Below are 17,922 nucleotides of genomic sequence, written 5' to 3'. Positions count from 1 at the left end.
CCCCACCTATCCACGACGCCAAAGCCGCCTGTACACCCCTCGCGTCCCGTCTATGCACTCTTATCCAGACACTCCGCCCCTCGCTTTTTAAAATATCGACTGGGATCGCGGCGCCTGTGAGGCCGAGGTAGGATTGCAGGGGTGGCGTGAGGAGCGATCTTATGGTCAGGGATCGAGGTCTGAGGTGAGGGAGGAAGCGGGAGGGGGAGTGGGAGTCGTGAGTGCAGGTGGAAGTATGTCCAGGTGGTGGCGCGGAGGGTGGCAGTGTGGAGGGTTGACGGAGAGGCCTTCTTGCGCTTTTTAGAGGGAGGCTCGGAGGAGGGGTCGTTGGGTGGTTGTGAAGTGGTTGGCGGTGGGGGCGCGGGCGCGGGCGCGCAGAGAGCGGGAGAGGCGCCATTCCGCGTTGTGTCGAGATGGTGGGAGCTGTAGAGAGGTAATTGGCGCGTGATGATGGCGTATGGAGGACGAGGAGAATGTCGACTCGCGAGTGTAGGCGGAGTTGGTCGTGTCTGCGTGGAGCTCGACGCGCGGACCTGGGAACAAAATATAGTGGGGCGGAAGATCGCCCCGCAGACGGTGTACCTTGGCAACGTCGTTTGGCCAGCTTATTTCGACGTCTTGCATGACATGACGGTTTACAATTGCTGCTGTATTTCAGAGGTACGTTGTTATTGCTGAAGTCCTTTGATCGAACATCCTCCGCAAATCACCAGGCGGTATGATATTACATTTCATTTGCTCGGCAATCTCAAGGAAATCTTTTTGTACCTGAGCTAGCAAATATGCACCTCGAAATATGTGCACATGCGACCACTAGGACCACTGCTCGAGGGGGAAATGTACCTGCCTAGCAGCCAGTGTCCGAAGTCGCCAGCGTCCTGCGTCTTAACGCCGACGTCGTCCCTACAATATGCTACATGGGATATCGATCGCAAAGGGATATGTACGCCTCTGGTCCACATGACCCTAATGTCATACGCCGAAACTTGGAGAATCTTAACAGATGAGATGAAGCCGAACCGGCCGAAAAGCACGAGGGGTATCAATGTTTCCGAAATCGCAGGGGATACTTTTCCAGATAGAAAAGTCCGTAAACGCCTGAAAGATCAATCCGACAAAGGAAAGGAAGAGTCGTGGGGTGGATCGGATAGACAATTGATCGTTCGGGATCATTCGGTGACAGTCGTTCAGCTTTTGATGAAAAGTGGATCTGCCTTAGGAGTTGGAAGGTGCTGGAAACGTACAGGTGAACTTGAAGTTTCTGACACTGCTGCTTCTGATGCTGTTGTTGATTTCCAGAGTGAAATGCTGGAGCTCGTAGGCAGCGATCATGAGTGCTGCGAAGTTGGTGTTCAGTTTTTCTGCACGGCAAAACACGATCAATATACATCCTCCACGCAGGGTTAGGGAACGCTTACTGAGGAGCTGCTCGTGTGTTTCCAGGCTTTGTCCGTGTTGCTCCAGAGTGGTTTCCGCGTTGTCTAAATAGTAAACCATGATTAGTATATATTGTTGTAATGCATTGTCTGAGGATACGCACTGATGAATTGCTCACACTTTTCCACAATGTCCCCGTGCTGCTCGATCTTGGACTCCACAGTATTCACGCGGGTGACTAATGTCTCTATCTGACCGTTCAAAATTCGGGATGTCTGTTCAGTGAGGGCCTTTTCGTCTTCCACCTTCTCTTCCAGGGCGTCAACTTGGGAACGAGTCTGGTTGAAGGCATCGTGAATAGGCTTAAACTCATCAGTAAGCGATTCTCGGTTAGAACGCTCAGTGGCTAGGTCAGCTCGAAGGGCATGAAGTTCATCGCGCGAAACACTTGAAGCTGACACACCAGCCCGTGCCTGAGCTTCTGCCTTAATCTCGCTCCGGAGGTTGTCAAAGTCTTCCCATGCAGGTGGATGCCTGACTCTATCTTTGTCGCGGAGGAGCTGCTCGATAGCATCAGCATTGTGGGCAAGATTGAGAAGTTGCCGACCATAGTCGGGGGTTTCTCGCATCCAGGCGATATCATTGACAAACTGTCCGATAGTATTCAGGTTTTGTTGCATTGGTTGCAGCTTGTGTTGAATTTGTTGCAGCTCTTGGAGAAAACTCCCCGCATCTGGGTAAGTTTGTGTAAACCAATGGACTATGTGCTGGTGTAAGTACTCGGTGGTGATGTTTTCGTACTGAGATGTCAAAGTTTTTATAGCCATCTCCAGTGTATGAAGTCGCGCTTCGATTGCTGCGTTTTCAGCTCTCGTATCTGGACGCACAGTGTTGATGGCCTCGTTGTAGTTTCTCGTGAGGGAGATCCGAGACGTTAGTGCTGGTTCGGTGTCTTCGGATCTGGCGAAGGGCTGTTCGCGGAGTGATTTGACCTCTTTTTGAAGTGTGTCAAGGGCACGTGCTATAGTAGAGGTTGTATCAAACGCCGTTTTCGCTTTAGACAATGCTTCACTCGCCTCATTGGTAGCATCCTTGAGATCTTCCTTGACATAATTGATATCAGCCCTGATGTTGGAATTCTCGCTCTCGAGCCTGTCAATTCGACCCGCAAATTCTTCGCTGTGCCTGTGGAAATTGGCCGCACCAACATGGTCCGGTAGGATTAAAGTCTTAAGGCTGGCAGAAGACGGGCCAAGGGCAGTTCGCAATCGAGCCAATTCCGCTCGCAGACCGTTATTGTCAGAAGAGATTGCCGATTCCAGGCTCGAGACTTTGAGTCGCACATCAGTAAGGGACGGAACTGTGGAAGCTTTGAGATCCGATATTTCTGATCGCAGACGTTCCACCTCAGCTGATGCATCCGATTTCGCCCCCCCAATATCCACTCGCAATTGATTTATCGAAGTGGAAGTGGACGACTCCAAGTTGCTCAAAGCGGTCTTGTTTTCGGCAATGTACTTTCCTATATCCTCGACCTTTCGTACAATTTGGAGTGATTCATCTTGCAATGGCTTGATTACACCATTGAAATGCGAGGGCAGGCGCTCGTCCACGTATAACTTAATTCGTCCATGAACCGCCTCTACCTGCTTTTCCAATGATCTATAACACTTTAGTTCATTATAAACCAAGCTATAGAAAGAACTTACTCATACTGCCTCACCGTGGATTTCTCCGCAAGTTCGCTTTCAACCTTCTGGAACTGCTGCGTAGTGTTCTCCTTTTGAGTAGCAAAGTCAGATTGAAGGTCTGAAAATTGCTTGGATAGATTGGCTTTCTTAAAAGCTTCCACATCTTCCTTAAGCAAATACACGTCTTCCTTGAAAAGAGCATCGATACGCTTTTCATTGGAATTAGATTGAGTCTTTACAACAATCAGATCTTTTGCCAGCTTATCGACACGACTCTTGCTCTTCTCGTCGGCAAAGCCATCGATACGGGATTCGTTGGAGTCAGTCTTGGTCACAAGCTGATTAAGCTGAGACTGAAGAGGTTCAGTCTCCTTTTTGATTGACTGCTTGATGCTTTTCTCGAGATCAGGCTTGAGCTTGTCTAGACGCTTTTCAATACCAGTGAATCTCGTCTCCAAGCTAGTAACTTTAGTTCCAGTATCTTTAGTAACATGAGCCTTAATGTCAGACAGGACCGACTGCTTCACGCGGTTCTCAATCTGGGCAGTATCAGGCTGTGCTTCCTGCTTAGACGAAACTTCTAGTTGCTTCACTTTGTCCGAAAGATTGTCCACCTGCTTCGATAGACCTGATGTCACGGGTGAACTTCGGGATTGTTCCTCCTCGACTTTCTGAAGACGCTCTTCCAATTTGGTTCGTTGGTTCTTCTCGGTCTTCAGCTCCTCTTGCATTTGGCTCAGCTGCGCCCTTAGATCGGTCTCCAGTTGGTTGCGCTGCCTTGTATCCTTTCCTAGCTCGATTTGTACTTGACCTAGCTGTTCTGTTGCCTTTTTTAGCTGGTTCTGGAGTTCGATGTTTTTCGCCTGAATCTTGGCTAACGCCGAACTCTCCGAACCAACACCAGGGAGCATCTGCTTTTTCGCAGCTGCCTGTCTGATAGAGGCTACCCCGCGTACGTTTCCACCAACTGGAACCCGCTTATGCGGCACCATTGAAGGGGCAGGTGGTGCTCCGTGTATTGGAGTCGTGTTACCGCTACCAACTTGTCCGGCATCTCCGTTGGTCATCGAAAGTGGTGACGCGACATGTAGAGGACTTGCCGAGCCTGCCGGGAGTCTCCTCCGTGGATCTCTCGAAGGGTTTACAATATTGTCTCCAGCAGACATTGCTGATGTCCGCCGTGCTGCCGATGGGCCGACGGCTGCAGTTATTGAGTTCTGCCTTGACACAGCTGGACTACCCGCATTCGACTAAGTACCAACCGTTAGAAACTAGCTGTACTCTTCTGGTGTAGCTAGGCATACCCTATTTTGATGTGATGACTCATTGATACGTGCTCGCTTGTCGACACTAACGTTGACAGGTGAATCTGCTGGTCTTTTGCCGCGCAGAGATTCTTTCACTTGTGTAGGAGTTGGAGGATACCGGGAATTATCCAAGGGAGAAGGAGCCGTGTCAAAGCCGCTGCTTTCTTCTGTTAGCGGGACCGAGGAGAACGAGTAGACACAAATGCAACACATGTGCGTATGCAAATGGCTCTCTGGTGCAGCAGTAGCTTTGACTTGAGGTCTTTCTGGTTACTTGCGAGCTGTCGTAGGAAATCTGTGAACAAGCTGTCCGGGGTGGCGCAAATGCTTGCCTCGAGCGGCAGGTAACTTGACGGTCTGTAAACAGATGGAGGCACATACCTCTTGCCAGGACTCGCGGAGGAAGGTTTGTTGGGACTAGCGTTGCCATTCTTTGTTGTTTGTAGATTCATCAACGGATACGCCATGCGCCGTGCTGGTGGCTGCTCACGGCCAGCCATGCCGGCGATATCTCAGGTTTGAAAGGCAACAAACCGCCGCTCTGCTCAGCGCACAATGGCGGGAGCAGGCGTTGATTAACAGTATCCAGAAGCCGTGAGCTGATTATTAGCGCAAGATCGACCGAGGGGCCCTTGAATTTATACGTCTGGTTGTCGCGTCGAGTCGCTTGACGCGCTATGCACCACTAGTTCCGAAGGAGGCTTAGCTAGTGCCGATCGCGCCTGATCAGGCTTAAGTATGTGGGTCGATATGGTCCGTGCAGCAAGCTCCATCGCGAAGTTTCGCTGTGAGCTCTCGCCTGGTCGGTCGTCGCATCTTGAAGCTCATCCTACCGCATTGCGCAGCTCCGTCATCCCACCGCTACCATGGCGCTCGTGAGTAACGACAGTCACCGTCTCTTGTATAATCACTGACCATGACAGCCCATCACCACCATCGCCGAGAGCAAGGAGCTCCGAGGGCTGAATCTCATCGCGGCACATTCGCACATCCGCGGCCTTGGGGTCGAAATCGACACGCTCGAGCCGAAATCTTCGTCGCAAGGACTCGTCGGACAAGAAAAGGCGCGCAAAGCAGCGGCCGTGATATTGCAGATGGCAAAGGATGGCAAGATTGCGGGACGCGCAGTGCTCATCGCAGGACCGCCCAGCACAGGAAAGACGGCCATCGCTATGGGCATGTCTCAATCGCTAGGCGCCGACGTGCCTTTCACTATGCTAGCCTCGTCGGAGATATTCTCTCTAGAAATGTCGAAGACGGAGGCGCTTACGCAGTCATTCCGCAAGTCAATAGGTGTGCGCATAACCGAGGAGAGCGAGGTCATTGAAGGAGAGGTGGTCGAGATTCAGATTGATCGTAGTGTCACTGGGGGCAACAAGCAGGGAAAGCTAACCATCAAGACGACGGACATGGAGACTATCTATGACATGGGCACAAAGATGATCGATGCGATGACCAAAGAGAAGGTTATGGCAGGTGATATCATCTCCATCGATAAGGCGTCAGGGAAGATTACAAAGCTGGGACGATCGTACACACGCTCGCGAGACTACGACGCGATGGGCATAGACACCAAGTTCGTGCAGTGTCCGGAGGGCGAGCTACAACAAAGAAGGGAAGTGGTCCACACAGTCAGTCTGCACGAGATCGATGTGATAAATTCGCGGACCCAAGGATTCCTCGCATTGTTTTCGGGCGACACAGGGGAGATTCGCAGCGAAGTGCGAGATCAGATAAACACCAAGGTCGCAGAGTGGAAAGAGGAGGGTAAGGCTGAAATCGTGCCAGGAGTTCTATTCATCGATGAGGTGCACATGCTAGACATTGAATGCTTCTCCTTCATTAACCGGGCACTGGAAGATGAGCTTGCGCCCATTGTCATCATGGCCAGCAACAGAGGTAACACACAAATCAGGGGAACAGACTACCGGTCACCGCATGGACTGCCTCTGGACTTCCTCGACCGCGTGGTCATTGTCAGCACACACCCATACTCTGGTGAGGAGATGCAACAGATTCTCTCTATTCGAGCGCAAGAAGAGGAGGTGGATGTTTCCCCCGATGCCCTCGCGCTTCTCACCAAGATCGGTCAAGAAACAGGCTTGAGATACGCAAGCAATCTGATCACAACCTCGGATCTCATTCGCGGTAAGCGACAAGGGTCTGAGGTTAGCATCGATGATGTGCAGCGCAGCTTCGCGCTCTTCTACGACCCCACTAGGAGTGTGAAGGTAAGTTAGCTCTCCAAGATATAGCATCCGTGCACTAACGTCAAGTGCAGTACGTCGCGGAATCAGAAAAGCGCCTGATTGGTGACGCTGGCGCCGTGTCTCTCGCGGTGACGAACGGCGCAGATGCGATGGATGTCTCATAGCATCCCTTCTCTCTATTGTAGGCGTAGCAGGCATTTAGGTTATATGAGCGTTCCAGGATAGACTATCGACCCTGGCGAAAGTCGCTGTATGGTATGTACTAGTAGCAAGCGATGGGGCTGTAGGGACAGGGTAGGTTTCATATCATCAATACCGATCGATGGCATGTTTCAACAGTAGTTGTTGTGGAGAAATGAAGCGTAGACTACCTTTGAAATGCATTGATGGCCCACCACGGTTGTTCTGAGTAGAGATTCCAGCTCACAGTGTTGTACGATCGTACTGCCGTATCCCGTATCTTGTCGCGTGCCGCTCCGCGGGGTCCCTAACAGACATGGGTCTCGCATTGGACGATTAAGCTGACGTTGCCTTACGCCTACGTGCTCTCGAAAAGGCAGTTAACGAGTAGTTTGCATGCAGGAAAACACGGCACGGCACGGCAGTCGGTGAACCACGGTCGAGGGCTGTTTTGTGTGTGCGCCACGTTGTAGCACGATGTGTGGCACAGCTACTTCAGACCGAAGCCGAACGTCCGTACGAGGACCTGTAGCGCGTTTCCATCGACCTGTCAAATGCTATTTCCGGCGATGCAAATGCGGTTGTCTGTCAGATCGTCGCCCACACAAGACCCACGGAGAATGCAGATCTCGTATGCCTTACAGATATCAGGGGTCCCGCCGTGGGTTCGCTATGTTGCGCTACCGTGGTTTTACTTCGACACAGTAAGGACGCCCGCTGCCAACGGCCTCTTCCTGGCGCTCGGTACAAATAGAGAGTGAATGCGATGCACGCCTTACTTGCGCCGCTGCCGTTTTGTGCCGGACGCCAAGGCGCTATGGCATTGTCCGATATCTTGGCGCTTGGCAGGCGCTGATCTTGGACACGAACAGTAACAGAGCATGCGACACTTGAAGAATGTCTGGCCTGAGGAGGCAGAGTCGTGAGCATGACCACATGAATACACAGTAGCAGCAGCAGCGTGAATCTTCACCAAAAGCTCGACCGTCGAGGCTTGGCTGGCCGAGACGACGAGATGTGAGTGGTTACGTAGTCTCCAGACCCTGCTCCCAAGGACGCGCGTATTGGCAGGGCTGTTGTCTCCGACACACGCACCAGCACAAGCCGGCAAGAACGGCGTGTCCCAGACTTCCACAATCTCACAAATCTCCACTCCGAACGCCCAGTGTGCCTGCCGCACACGCGACCCCCTGCCGGAAACAGTTTGGCGCCTACAAGCTCTTCAGCGCAGATGCATTGCAGAAGGGGGCCTATCCCCTTGTCTACGCGGCGGGAGGACGTAGACGAGCGCTTTCATGTGCCCGAGTGGACCGCCGTTGTGGACCGATAACGTCCTACGTATACCTGTCTGATCGCCTGACGAGCCTGATACCACTGAATACGCATCTTCGCCCGCTTCAACCGGCTGCGCCTGCTAACCCTTCACTCGATACGTCACGCCCTGTTACAGTACGCGCACGCGACAACTTGCCCGAATTAAACACACTCGATCCCCCCGAAACTCTTTGTACCCGTCAACCCGCCTTGTCCCCCCACCGTATATCTTGGATCCTTGGAGGAGGGAGTCACCGCGCCACAGCCCGGATTTATGCGCCACTTCCAGACCGGTACACGATATTAATACTTCCCTCATCTCGATTGCGAGTGTGCAAGATTCCGTCTGTTTTTGGATATGAGACTTTCAGCATACACTGTCGCCATCGCCGGTGCTTCCCTTCTTGGACAAACGATCGCAGTGCCCGTTGAGGCCAGGGGAGATGTCGCAGAGCATGTCATACAGACGCGGATAGAACGGCGAGGTGACCTGTCCGAAGAGCAGAGGGAGGCTCTGAAATACTTCCACGAGCCTGGGTATGTCGATTACCGAGTCGGGGGCTACTGTTGTGATAGCTTGCAACCACCCTGTCCCACTGTCTAGATGGTTGGAACTCGACTAACTATTTTCCAGACAAGGCAATCAGATGGGCCACTACGACCGCCGCTACTTCAAGGGCATCGTTTCAGACGAAGAACGCACCGAAACGCAGTTGCACATGGTCCGCGCATACCTCGAATGGTTCCGCGAGAAGGGCCTCGATACGTGGATAGCGCACGGAACGCTGCTCGGATGGTGGTGGAACGGAAAGGTACCTATCGTCGCTTGTCACTACCAGACCATCACTAACAATTGCACAGCGGCTACCATGGGACTGGGACATGGACACCCAGGTGTCAGAATCCACCCTCACCTACCTTGGCCAGCACTACAACCAGACCACGCACAAGTACCGATCCGACGACCGCAAAACTGAGCGCGAGTATCTCATGGACGTGAACCCCATGATCGTCGAGCGAGAGCGGGGGGATGGCATGAACATCATCGATGCAAGGTGGATAGACACTAGCAATGGCCTGTTCATCGACATCACCGGACTTAGCGAGACTCACCCGGATAGTGCTCCTGGCTGGTGGAGCTGCAAGAACTACCACAAGTATCAGACTTCGGATCTCTATCCCATGCGCGAGACCATGTTTGAGGGTGTCGTCGCCAAGGTGCCATATGCGTACGATAAGATCTTGAAGGAGGAGTACCAGGAGAAGGCGCTCACTGTTACTGATTTTGAAGGGTAAGCCAACGCGCCTCTTCTTAGGGATTGCATGCTAACGAGTCCAGCCACAAATGGGACACCCAACAGCTGCTGTGGATCAAGACGCCAGAACAAGCCGAAAGGGACAGGCAAGAAGAGGCCCAACGAGCAGAAGAACGCAAAAAGCAGGAAGAGGAAGAGAAAAACAGGCAAGAACAAGAGGAGAAGCAAGTGTAGACGGCGACGCGCATACCACGGCCTGACAAGCCAGTTTTCATATCGTTTAGCAAGGGCATCGCATTGGGACCCGGTTGGCATTTAACTGGCGCAGGCGCATCTTTTGGAAAGGATTCTGTTCGTCGGTGCTGTACACATGCGCATCGCATTTCGGAGATGAGCATTGATTGATACCCAGATCATGTCGAAGGTCTTTTGGCTTCGAATATTCTTCAGGTGCGGACCATGGTGGTCATTGTATATACTCGTTCGATATATACCAGACTGTGCTACTGATTGTGATACTGTACGCTTGCGTTCGCGGAATTGACTACCGTTGGTGATGTTCAGGTGTCAGCTGAAGTGTCCTCAGCTGCTTCTGACGCCACGTGCCTTAGGTCTTGGCGCGCTTCTGACAAATGCACGATGGCGACACCGTGGAAACTATATGAACGTCACCGAACTCCGAGTAGAGCTTTTGTGCTTGCGGCGTTATGTTGATCTCTAACTAACCTCTCTACTTACCGCATACATAAAACTCAAGTGATATCTGTAAACGCAGGCCCCAATGGACACCTCCGCACCCATCGACATCGAACTCACCCTAACGCACCACGGCAAACCCATAACCCTTACATTCGCGCAAGATGCCACTGTCGTTGACCTCTCAGAGCGCGTCGCCTCCGAACTCTCAATACCCCCGTCAAACCAGAAATACCTCGTCTCCCCCAAAATCGGCCTCCTCAAGCCGCCCTTCAAAGACCCCACGCTCCCGCTCTCTTCCCTCCAAGGAAAGAAGATAAACCTCATGGGCAGCACAACCTCCGAAATCACCTCCTCAACGCCTCCATCTCCCAAGCCGCCGCCCCGCGCCGCCCCAGCCCCATAAAAGCCGCCCTCCCCGCGCGAAACCGCGACTGGAAGAAAGTCCAAGAGGAAGCGCAGTACACGTTCCACACCTTACGACCACTACCCTACCTCCCGAATCCGGACCGCAGTCTCCGCTTCCTAGAAAGGCTGCGAGACGACGCAGGCATAAAAGCAGCGATGCGCACGCATAAATTCAGCGTGCCTCTGCTGACGGAAATGGACCCCGCGATGCACACGACGCACGAGTCGCGCACGTTAGGCTTAAACAGAAATCAGGGGAGGTTATAGAGCTACGACTTCGCACCGATGCGTACGATGGGTATAGGGATTATAAAACGATACGCAAGACGCTGTGTCATGAGCTTGCGCATAACGTGTGGGGGCCGCACGATAGGAATTTCTGGGAGCTGTGTAAGCAGATTGAGAGGGAGGTTGATAGAGACGATTGGACGAGGGGTGGGCATAGCGTTGGGAATCAGGAGTATGCTGAGGGGCCTGGGGAGGAGGTGTATGATCATGGGGGTGGACGGGTGGGGAGTTTGTGCTTGGGTCGAGTGGGGGTGGGGGCGAGACGGTGGTGAGTAGTGCGGGGGGACGGTGCAGGCGGGGAGTCTGAGTCGGAGGGAGGTACTGGCGAAGGCGGCGGAGGAGCGGGTGAAGAGGGCGAGGCAGGCGGAAGAGAGTAGTAGAGGGAGTGGGGAGGCGCCTTCGTGAGGCGGTGGTATCTTCCTGTTGTGACTTTTTGGGTTCATGCCCTTACGGCTGTGGCATTCATAGCGTTCTTGTCACAACTTGTATATAATGTATCTAATTTCACAAACAGAATGTTGATAAATCTCGTCCTGTCTACAGACCGATGGAAAAACTCGAAATCATCTAATGGCAGCTCTCTTTTGTTGAGGTTGGTTCAGCTGTGCAATAGACAGATGTAAGAAGCAAATTTCAGGACCATGTTTTATCGTAGCTCACTCTATAACGAGTGTCTGGTGTTGCTGTGCGATATCGGTGCTTTGCGAAAGGAATGCCCCCACCCTACCATATTACAGATCCTTAATTGTTATCAAATATATAGTATATTTACTCTATTACTAGCCAGATCTTGTTAAATGCTAACTAGATCTTATTAAATGCTAGCTAGATCTTGTTAAATAGCTAAATCTGGTTGTAGTAGACGTTAAAATAGGGTACCTAGCTATTAGAATAGGCGTACTAATGCATTTAAACTAATAATAGAGTAGATATATGATATACTTACTAAAGAAGGGGGAGCTGTAACTAAATAGGGAGGAGCTGTACCATGGTAGGGTGGGGGCATTCTATTCGCAAACGATAATATCGTATCGTTGATGTATGTACGTAAAAGACACTGCTACTAAGGAGTTCAAGTTATTCTGTTAGCTACTATGGTCTGATTATAGTAGCTAGTATTCGGTTCTAGTTGCTTCACGTTACGTGTCTAACTTTCAGCTCGATACTTGTTCAGATTATATCGCAGAAACGATTATCCCAAGCCGAATACACTCATAGACGTGCCAAGACGGTTGTCATCTATCAATGTGACGAGTGACTAGAACAAACATACCCGACAAGGACTGTCCTCTCCTGTACTACATGACCCCGCCGCCCGTATGCGGGGCAGGGATCAATTGCATGCTTGTAGTACAAGCACCGGCACACCGAGTAACGCTCGACAACCTGAGTGCAATTCCTCTTGGGATTGAGTTCCCACTCAGGCGCAATCTCCACCTTGCGGAAGACATCTAAGCCTTCTTGTTCCTCTTTCCGCATGCGTATTCGGTGAAGTGCTCGCCGCATCTTGACCACAAATAAGAGGCACACGTAAAGGTACATCAACGACAATGACAAGTTCTGGCTCTTGAGCAAAGGGTGAGTGTGCCAGTGCCAGGTTCGTGTCATGGCTTCGTGCCGTTGGGGATCGACAATTTGGCCCAGATAGTATACTAGTTGACAGGAAGAGCTGTTTTTCGATCAGATAAGTGAATCACCGGAAAGTGGTCAAACTACATGGTAACGACGTACCAGACATTAGGGCCACCTCTTGTTTCATTGGCCTCAGTCTTGACGGCCGTGCCCTGACAATGAGGTCTCGGACAGCTGTCCCCTTGCACTCTACAAATCACCATGATCACTGACATATCCAACGATGCGCCGGGGAAGACCTTGCGCTTCCAGTTGGATTGATCGATCGCAGTTTCAGTTTTCAAATTGGTGATTCGATATTCGCCGCGTAAGACTTTACCCTCACCAGGCGTACCTTTGAGTTGACAAGTCAGCATTGCTTTGAATACCTCCCAATGTTGAAATGCTGAATAGGGTAAGCTTTGCTTGCGATTTAGAACATCGATGAATGTGATGTTGTCGTCCAGCATGTTCGTTGGGTTTCGCGGCATTCGTTCGTCAATCACTGACAATAGTGAGTATATTTCGATGTTAGAAAGGTGTATGGCTCTGAGCCCGGCGAGCACTTCGTACGAGAAGGTTGTGAACTTCTTCAGGAGTGTTTCGACCAGAGCTATTGTTTTCGAGGCATGAGACTGTACGTTTGTAGCAGCATCCTCTATAGCACCATGGAACTTCCGTCTGTGTTGCAATTGCAGCTTTCGCTCGTTTTCCTGTCGGCTTGCTGCGTGTTTCACAGAGGTTCGAAGCTCTCGTACACCGGCGTCAAGCCCTGCACATATCTGAAGTAGTCGCCGAGAATCCATGTTCGCACTGCACGCCCGGTCATCTAAGACCTGTCTTGTCTTGGCACCATCGCGTTCTACGCTGTGTCGAAAAGATTCGATATCATTGCGCGTCTGATTGGAAAGTTCCACTTGCCGAAGAGACAAGACTTCGATCCGGCGCAGCTGCCCCCTGGTTGCGTTACTAGACTGTAGAATGCAGAGTCATGCTCAGCATGTACGAACCCTAAAGGGAGCACCAGAAGAGTTGTAAGGCTCACAATCTTCATCGTCACTATACCCCGCACCCTCACTACTTCTTTCTGCATCCCTACAGTCCATTGTATCTCTCGCTTTGCCCGCCTCCATTTCGGACCTGATGCCCCAACCTCCAGCGCCCTGTACGCCGCCATCTTATCCAACAATTGTCGCAGAGGGTGTTGCACCGTAAGTGCCATACCACGAACTGCATTGTAGTGCGTCAAGGATCCGGCAGATTCTGTAGGTAGATCTTGTAGATGTTCGAGCAGGACTTGAAGCTGGGTCAATTCCTGCCGTAGCATGCGAAAATCGTCCGTAGCACCATCAGTGTCTTGCAGCGCTTTCGTGACCTGCCCTATTAATTTTATGACCGCTATAAAATCGCCGACTGAGAAGCCAAAGCCGGGGGACGCCATTGTGGGGAGCAACGGTCGGGAGACGACCGCCGCGGGACTCTACTAGGGTGAAGCCGAGGAGGCTGTGGTGAGGCTGAACTAAGTTCGCCACCGAGTAGAGCCCCATGGTGTGTGTTCAGCCACCTTTGTTCGTGGCTACGAATGTGTGCCTGGCCCGGTTGGGTCGGCTTGGCGAACAGACGACGCCACTTCATCATGAAAATGATTATCCTTTCTTCTAAGACCACTATTTATACATTATAATACTAGTTGATGCGATTCTTCAGGTTCCGTGAAGGCGCTCGCTATGTCGCATCTGCTATAACTACAGTCTCCCCCTAGCGCTTAATATCATCTACGCGTCCCTACTCCCAATTTGCCAGAGGATTCTCATCTGTTTTGTAATCTTGAAAGCTTTCGTGGCTATCCATGGCTTGTTGGAGATGGTTTGGATATCTACTGCAGTAACAGGGGAGGATGTAGGCAACCGTCCGTCTTCTCACTTCGCACTTGGATACGTCGGGGCTGTAAATGACACTTACAAGCACAGCACCTGTCAGCCTCCCCAGGACGACCAACAACAAAGACGGGTCCACATCTTCTGGTCTTCTGGTTCACGTGGCGCACCTGCGAAGTCGCTTAGCCATTTCGATTGGCCATCTGCTCTCTCGCTTTGTTACCTGCCATCTTTGTTCATGAAATCGACACAACCATTTCCGGCCAAAGCTACAACACAAACAAAGCATACACCGAGCAAACTTACACGATGCAGTCTCTTTGTTGCATCTTGAGAATATGTCTTCGAGCTCTTGGTCCGCCGTCCTCGCGCTCGTCTCGTTATCATCCAGATTTGCAAATTTGAGGTAGAGTCATACGCACCGCGACTTCAAAGATTAGACGCGACGATGAGAAACATGCCTCCGGACCATTCCCCTGAGCAATGGCCCACAACATCTCTACCGACAACGACAACATTGATACCTACTCCCACTCCCACCCATGACCCCCAAGCCGCCATCTCCAATCCTTCCCTCTTCACCCTCTCCAGGGACCTGACCAACTACCTCCTCGGTCAAACTCCTTTCATCACTGATCACCCCTTCACTACCCTCTTCGCCGGCGCTGCTCTTGCTCTCAGTGCACGCTTTATCTCCCGCGATCGCACGCGCCGCTCGCGCCGAAACGTGCAGCTCGCCGTGTTCCACATTTTAAAGATTCTGCAGGCCCATCCGCAGTATTACAATAATGTGTCGGAGGAGAATAACTGGACTTTAGTTCTCGCGCAAATTGAGACTGAGGTTGAGAGGGCGGTAAAAGCGGCTCACTTGTCAAAGGATGAGGGCAAGAAAGTGACGATAGCGCTGAAGCGCAAGTTGTGGGATAAGAATTGGGCTAACACGAAGAGCATGGAAGGGGAGTCGGTGGCTAAGCGCCGGAAGCTGGACACAGATCAGGTAGAGGATGATGTGGCGAGGGACCGGTACATGGAGGATAAGGATCCTAAAAAGCTAGAGAAGAAGAAGCCTAAGAGGCCTAGTTTTCCCCCACCGAAAACGGGAGAAGATAGGCAGGATGACGATGACGATGACGATGATGGGAGACCGCCGCCCGGTGGGGGTCGTGTAAAGGGTCGTCCAGGGACACCATATCCAGTCGGTATTATGCCTCCTCCAGGGACAACATACCAGGGTGATATTCCTAGCAGTCTGGATGAGCATCCCCAGCTGCATCCAATCGAGTCGTATCCGAACGGAAGACATGAGGATGAGGATTCAGATGCGGGACCGGGCTTACCTCCGGTGAATCCACCCACCGACGGTAGTTCTTTGCATCCTCCTGCTACAGCAACACCATATTTCAATATTGGGTCAATTCCATCTGGTTCAAATTTACCGGCTGCAAATCCTCCTTCTCCAGACGCAAATCCTTCACCTCCGAACCGATCCGACCAACCACCAATGCCATCGAATCGAGTCCCCTTCACAGAGACTCCTCCCTCGATTGAAGACAGAGTACGTACTATTGGTCCAATCGGGAAGGAATGGTGGCCATGCGAGTTCTGCAAGCGCATGATATGGGTTCCGGCATGGCAGAAGCACGTTGTGAAGGATAGTCACATCAGAAGGAAGGAGAAGGCTGGGATGAAGCGACGGCAGAATCAGATGAACGCTTCGAAGCCGCCTTCTGCAGGTCCGCCTGCGAAGAAGGGAGCGGGGAAGAAACCGGCACAAGATGCCCCGAAGACCGTGCCTCCCGGCGAGGATCCGAATGCTGGGTGTAGATACTGCGGACTATGCAATTTGCAGATTCCCTTGGAAAGGTGGGATGAGCACTTGGAATCACCCCGTCACCAACGTATGATACCGAGACCGGACGACGCCCCAGACGATGACTTAGATGACGATCCGGATAACGGGCCAGACGGTAACACCGACGCCTTCGGTCAGCAGATCAGACCTCACAAGACCAATACGCCTGCTCCCCCGACCCTAGACGGGTCGACCCCCGCACCACCTTCATCTCAGGAGCTGGACACTATAAGGCGCACGAGCCAGGATGCGCTCGCAAATCCCGTCTCCACCAACGTCACCGTCGCTCCCGATGGCCAAGTAACACTCACAAGTCCTGTCTCCACCAACGTCATTGTCGCCCCAGACGGTCAAGTAACACTCACCCCGCCGCCCCCACTCCCACACAACCCGCCGCAGGTGCATTGACTTCGCCATCCCTCCCCAGCCAAACTTTCCGCTCTTAACCCCCGCCGTCAATAGAAGACATCAAGTGCAAGTCACCCCCGGTGGCTTGTTAGCCCGTGCAGAGGAAAAGGCCTACCACACCGTAGGTCTGAAAACGCCCCAGCAATACTACAGCGCGGCGAAAGAGGGGTTGTCACCTGTTCCTGAACTTGAGGAAGGGGACGAAGGGTTTGGAACTCCGAAATTGCCGCCGCGGAGACAGTCGACTCGGTTGAAGAATCTGGTGAATGCTGCTGATGCGAAGAAGGCGCAGGTCAAGAAGCCGGCTTACAAGGTGGGGAAGAGGGTATACAGTAAAAAGGCTAAGCTGCCCGGGCGTTCGGACCCACTAGAGTTCTTGGACGAGGAAGGGCTTGGGGATACGTTGGATGAGTCGCGTCTCCAGGAGGATGTACTTGCGGCGGAGAATGTGGCGGAAGTTACGGATGCGGCTGCTAAAGATTCAGTGGATCCGGAAGAAGGTTCGTTGCATCTTTCATCAGTCCTTTCGTAATTGGATGTGCTAATGTGATGTGTAGAAGGGGAAGCACATGACGAGGACGACCTGTACAGGGATGATAGTCGAGTTGATCGCCCTCTTCCTGCTAATGAAAATGGGACGAATCCATTCGAAGGTTCGTCTCATACATTGCCACTCCTACGCAAATAGACATACTGATGATGTTTTGTAGGCGTGGAGTTAGCAAGCAACGACGGCCAAGATGATGATCTCTATGCAAACGATGGCGCTGCCCCAGCTAAAAGGCCAACTAAACGAGACTCTTCTCGCGTTCCCGTCCGCCGTAACCCCTCTCGTGTCGGACGACCACCACAACCTCCATCTGTCGATTCATTTCGCCCCAACAGGCCCTCGCCAACTTCGCCACGGGTACGCATCCCCCCACGGCGCCGCGCTACTTCCGCCCCAGCGCCCGGATCTGCTCCACCGCCGGCGAAAAAACGCGGTCGCCCACCTGGATCGAAGAACAAGCCCGCCGCAAAGGGAGCAACATCCAGTCGTACGTCATCGGTCAATAGTAGAACGTCTGCGACTCCTGCGCCTCCGGCTTCGCCTGGTGGAAGTGGCAGTCAGGCCGGATCGACACGCGGTAGGTCGAGGAATAACTCTGCGGTTCCGACGCCACGCAGTCGGTCGAGTAGTAGGAAGACGAAATATACTGGATCGTTGAAGGAGTGAGGGTGATGTTTTCACGAGTTGTTATTCTGAATTGTCGGTCTTTTTTTTGGTAGATATTTTGTTTTGGATTATGTTAGTTGTTCAAGTAGTAGAATTTCGATGTCGATTAGGTTAACCATCCGTTCTCCTCTCTAGCCACATGTTTCTGATCTCCAGTCTCTCCTGGCGCGATGTTCTTTCCACATTGTCTAACCGTCCCGGAGGTCAGATGGTATGTAGTAACACGGTAAT

The 17,922-nt window shown here is 52.1% G+C and overlaps 5 protein-coding genes across 5 annotated transcripts; 4 read left to right on the top strand and 1 right to left on the bottom strand.

Moving 5' to 3' along the window:
* Positions 1 to 1,499: 1,499 nt before the first annotated feature.
* Positions 1,500 to 4,234, bottom strand: N0V89_010143 (uncharacterized protein; the record flags this gene model as incomplete). Its single annotated transcript, XM_056218888.1, has 2 exons — positions 1,500 to 3,039; positions 3,087 to 4,234. 2 exons carry the CDS (start codon positions 4,232 to 4,234, stop codon positions 1,500 to 1,502), a joined length of 2,688 nt encoding a protein of 895 aa, XP_056068153.1.
* Positions 4,235 to 5,241: 1,007 nt separating this feature from the next.
* Positions 5,242 to 6,749, top strand: RVB2 (RuvB-like protein 2; the record flags this gene model as incomplete). Its single annotated transcript, XM_056218887.1, has 3 exons — positions 5,242 to 5,250; positions 5,299 to 6,606; positions 6,657 to 6,749. The coding sequence occupies 3 exons, from the start codon at positions 5,242 to 5,244 to the stop codon at positions 6,747 to 6,749; spliced, it is 1,410 nt and encodes a 469-aa protein (XP_056068152.1).
* Positions 6,750 to 8,726: 1,977 nt separating this feature from the next.
* On the top strand, positions 8,727 to 9,569 carry MNN4_2 (mannosyltransferase; the record flags this gene model as incomplete). The annotated part of the gene is made up of 3 exons (XM_056218886.1): positions 8,727 to 8,891; positions 8,941 to 9,371; positions 9,419 to 9,569. The coding sequence occupies 3 exons, from the start codon at positions 8,727 to 8,729 to the stop codon at positions 9,567 to 9,569; spliced, it is 747 nt and encodes a 248-aa protein (XP_056068151.1).
* A 547-nt stretch (positions 9,570 to 10,116) lies between these two features.
* N0V89_010140 (uncharacterized protein) lies at positions 10,117 to 10,437 on the top strand (the record flags this gene model as incomplete). Its single annotated transcript, XM_056218885.1, has 1 exon — positions 10,117 to 10,437. The coding sequence occupies one exon, from the start codon at positions 10,117 to 10,119 to the stop codon at positions 10,435 to 10,437; it is 321 nt and encodes a 106-aa protein (XP_056068150.1).
* A 4,226-nt stretch (positions 10,438 to 14,663) lies between these two features.
* N0V89_010139 (uncharacterized protein) lies at positions 14,664 to 17,531 on the top strand (the record flags this gene model as incomplete). The annotated part of the gene is made up of 5 exons (XM_056218884.1): positions 14,664 to 16,421; positions 16,495 to 16,975; positions 17,033 to 17,128; positions 17,186 to 17,310; positions 17,361 to 17,531. 5 exons carry the CDS (start codon positions 14,664 to 14,666, stop codon positions 17,529 to 17,531), a joined length of 2,631 nt encoding a protein of 876 aa, XP_056068149.1.
* Between the last annotated feature and the right edge of the window lie 391 nt (positions 17,532 to 17,922).

This window comes from Didymosphaeria variabile (assembly GCF_027946475.1).
Source record: "Didymosphaeria variabile strain IMI 356815 chromosome Unknown scaffold_7, whole genome shotgun sequence".
Classification (NCBI taxonomy): Eukaryota; Fungi; Ascomycota; class Dothideomycetes; order Pleosporales; family Didymosphaeriaceae; genus Didymosphaeria; species Didymosphaeria variabile.
The sequence above is the reverse complement of the archived record's forward strand: the minus strand, read 5'-3'. Positions and strand labels throughout refer to the sequence as shown.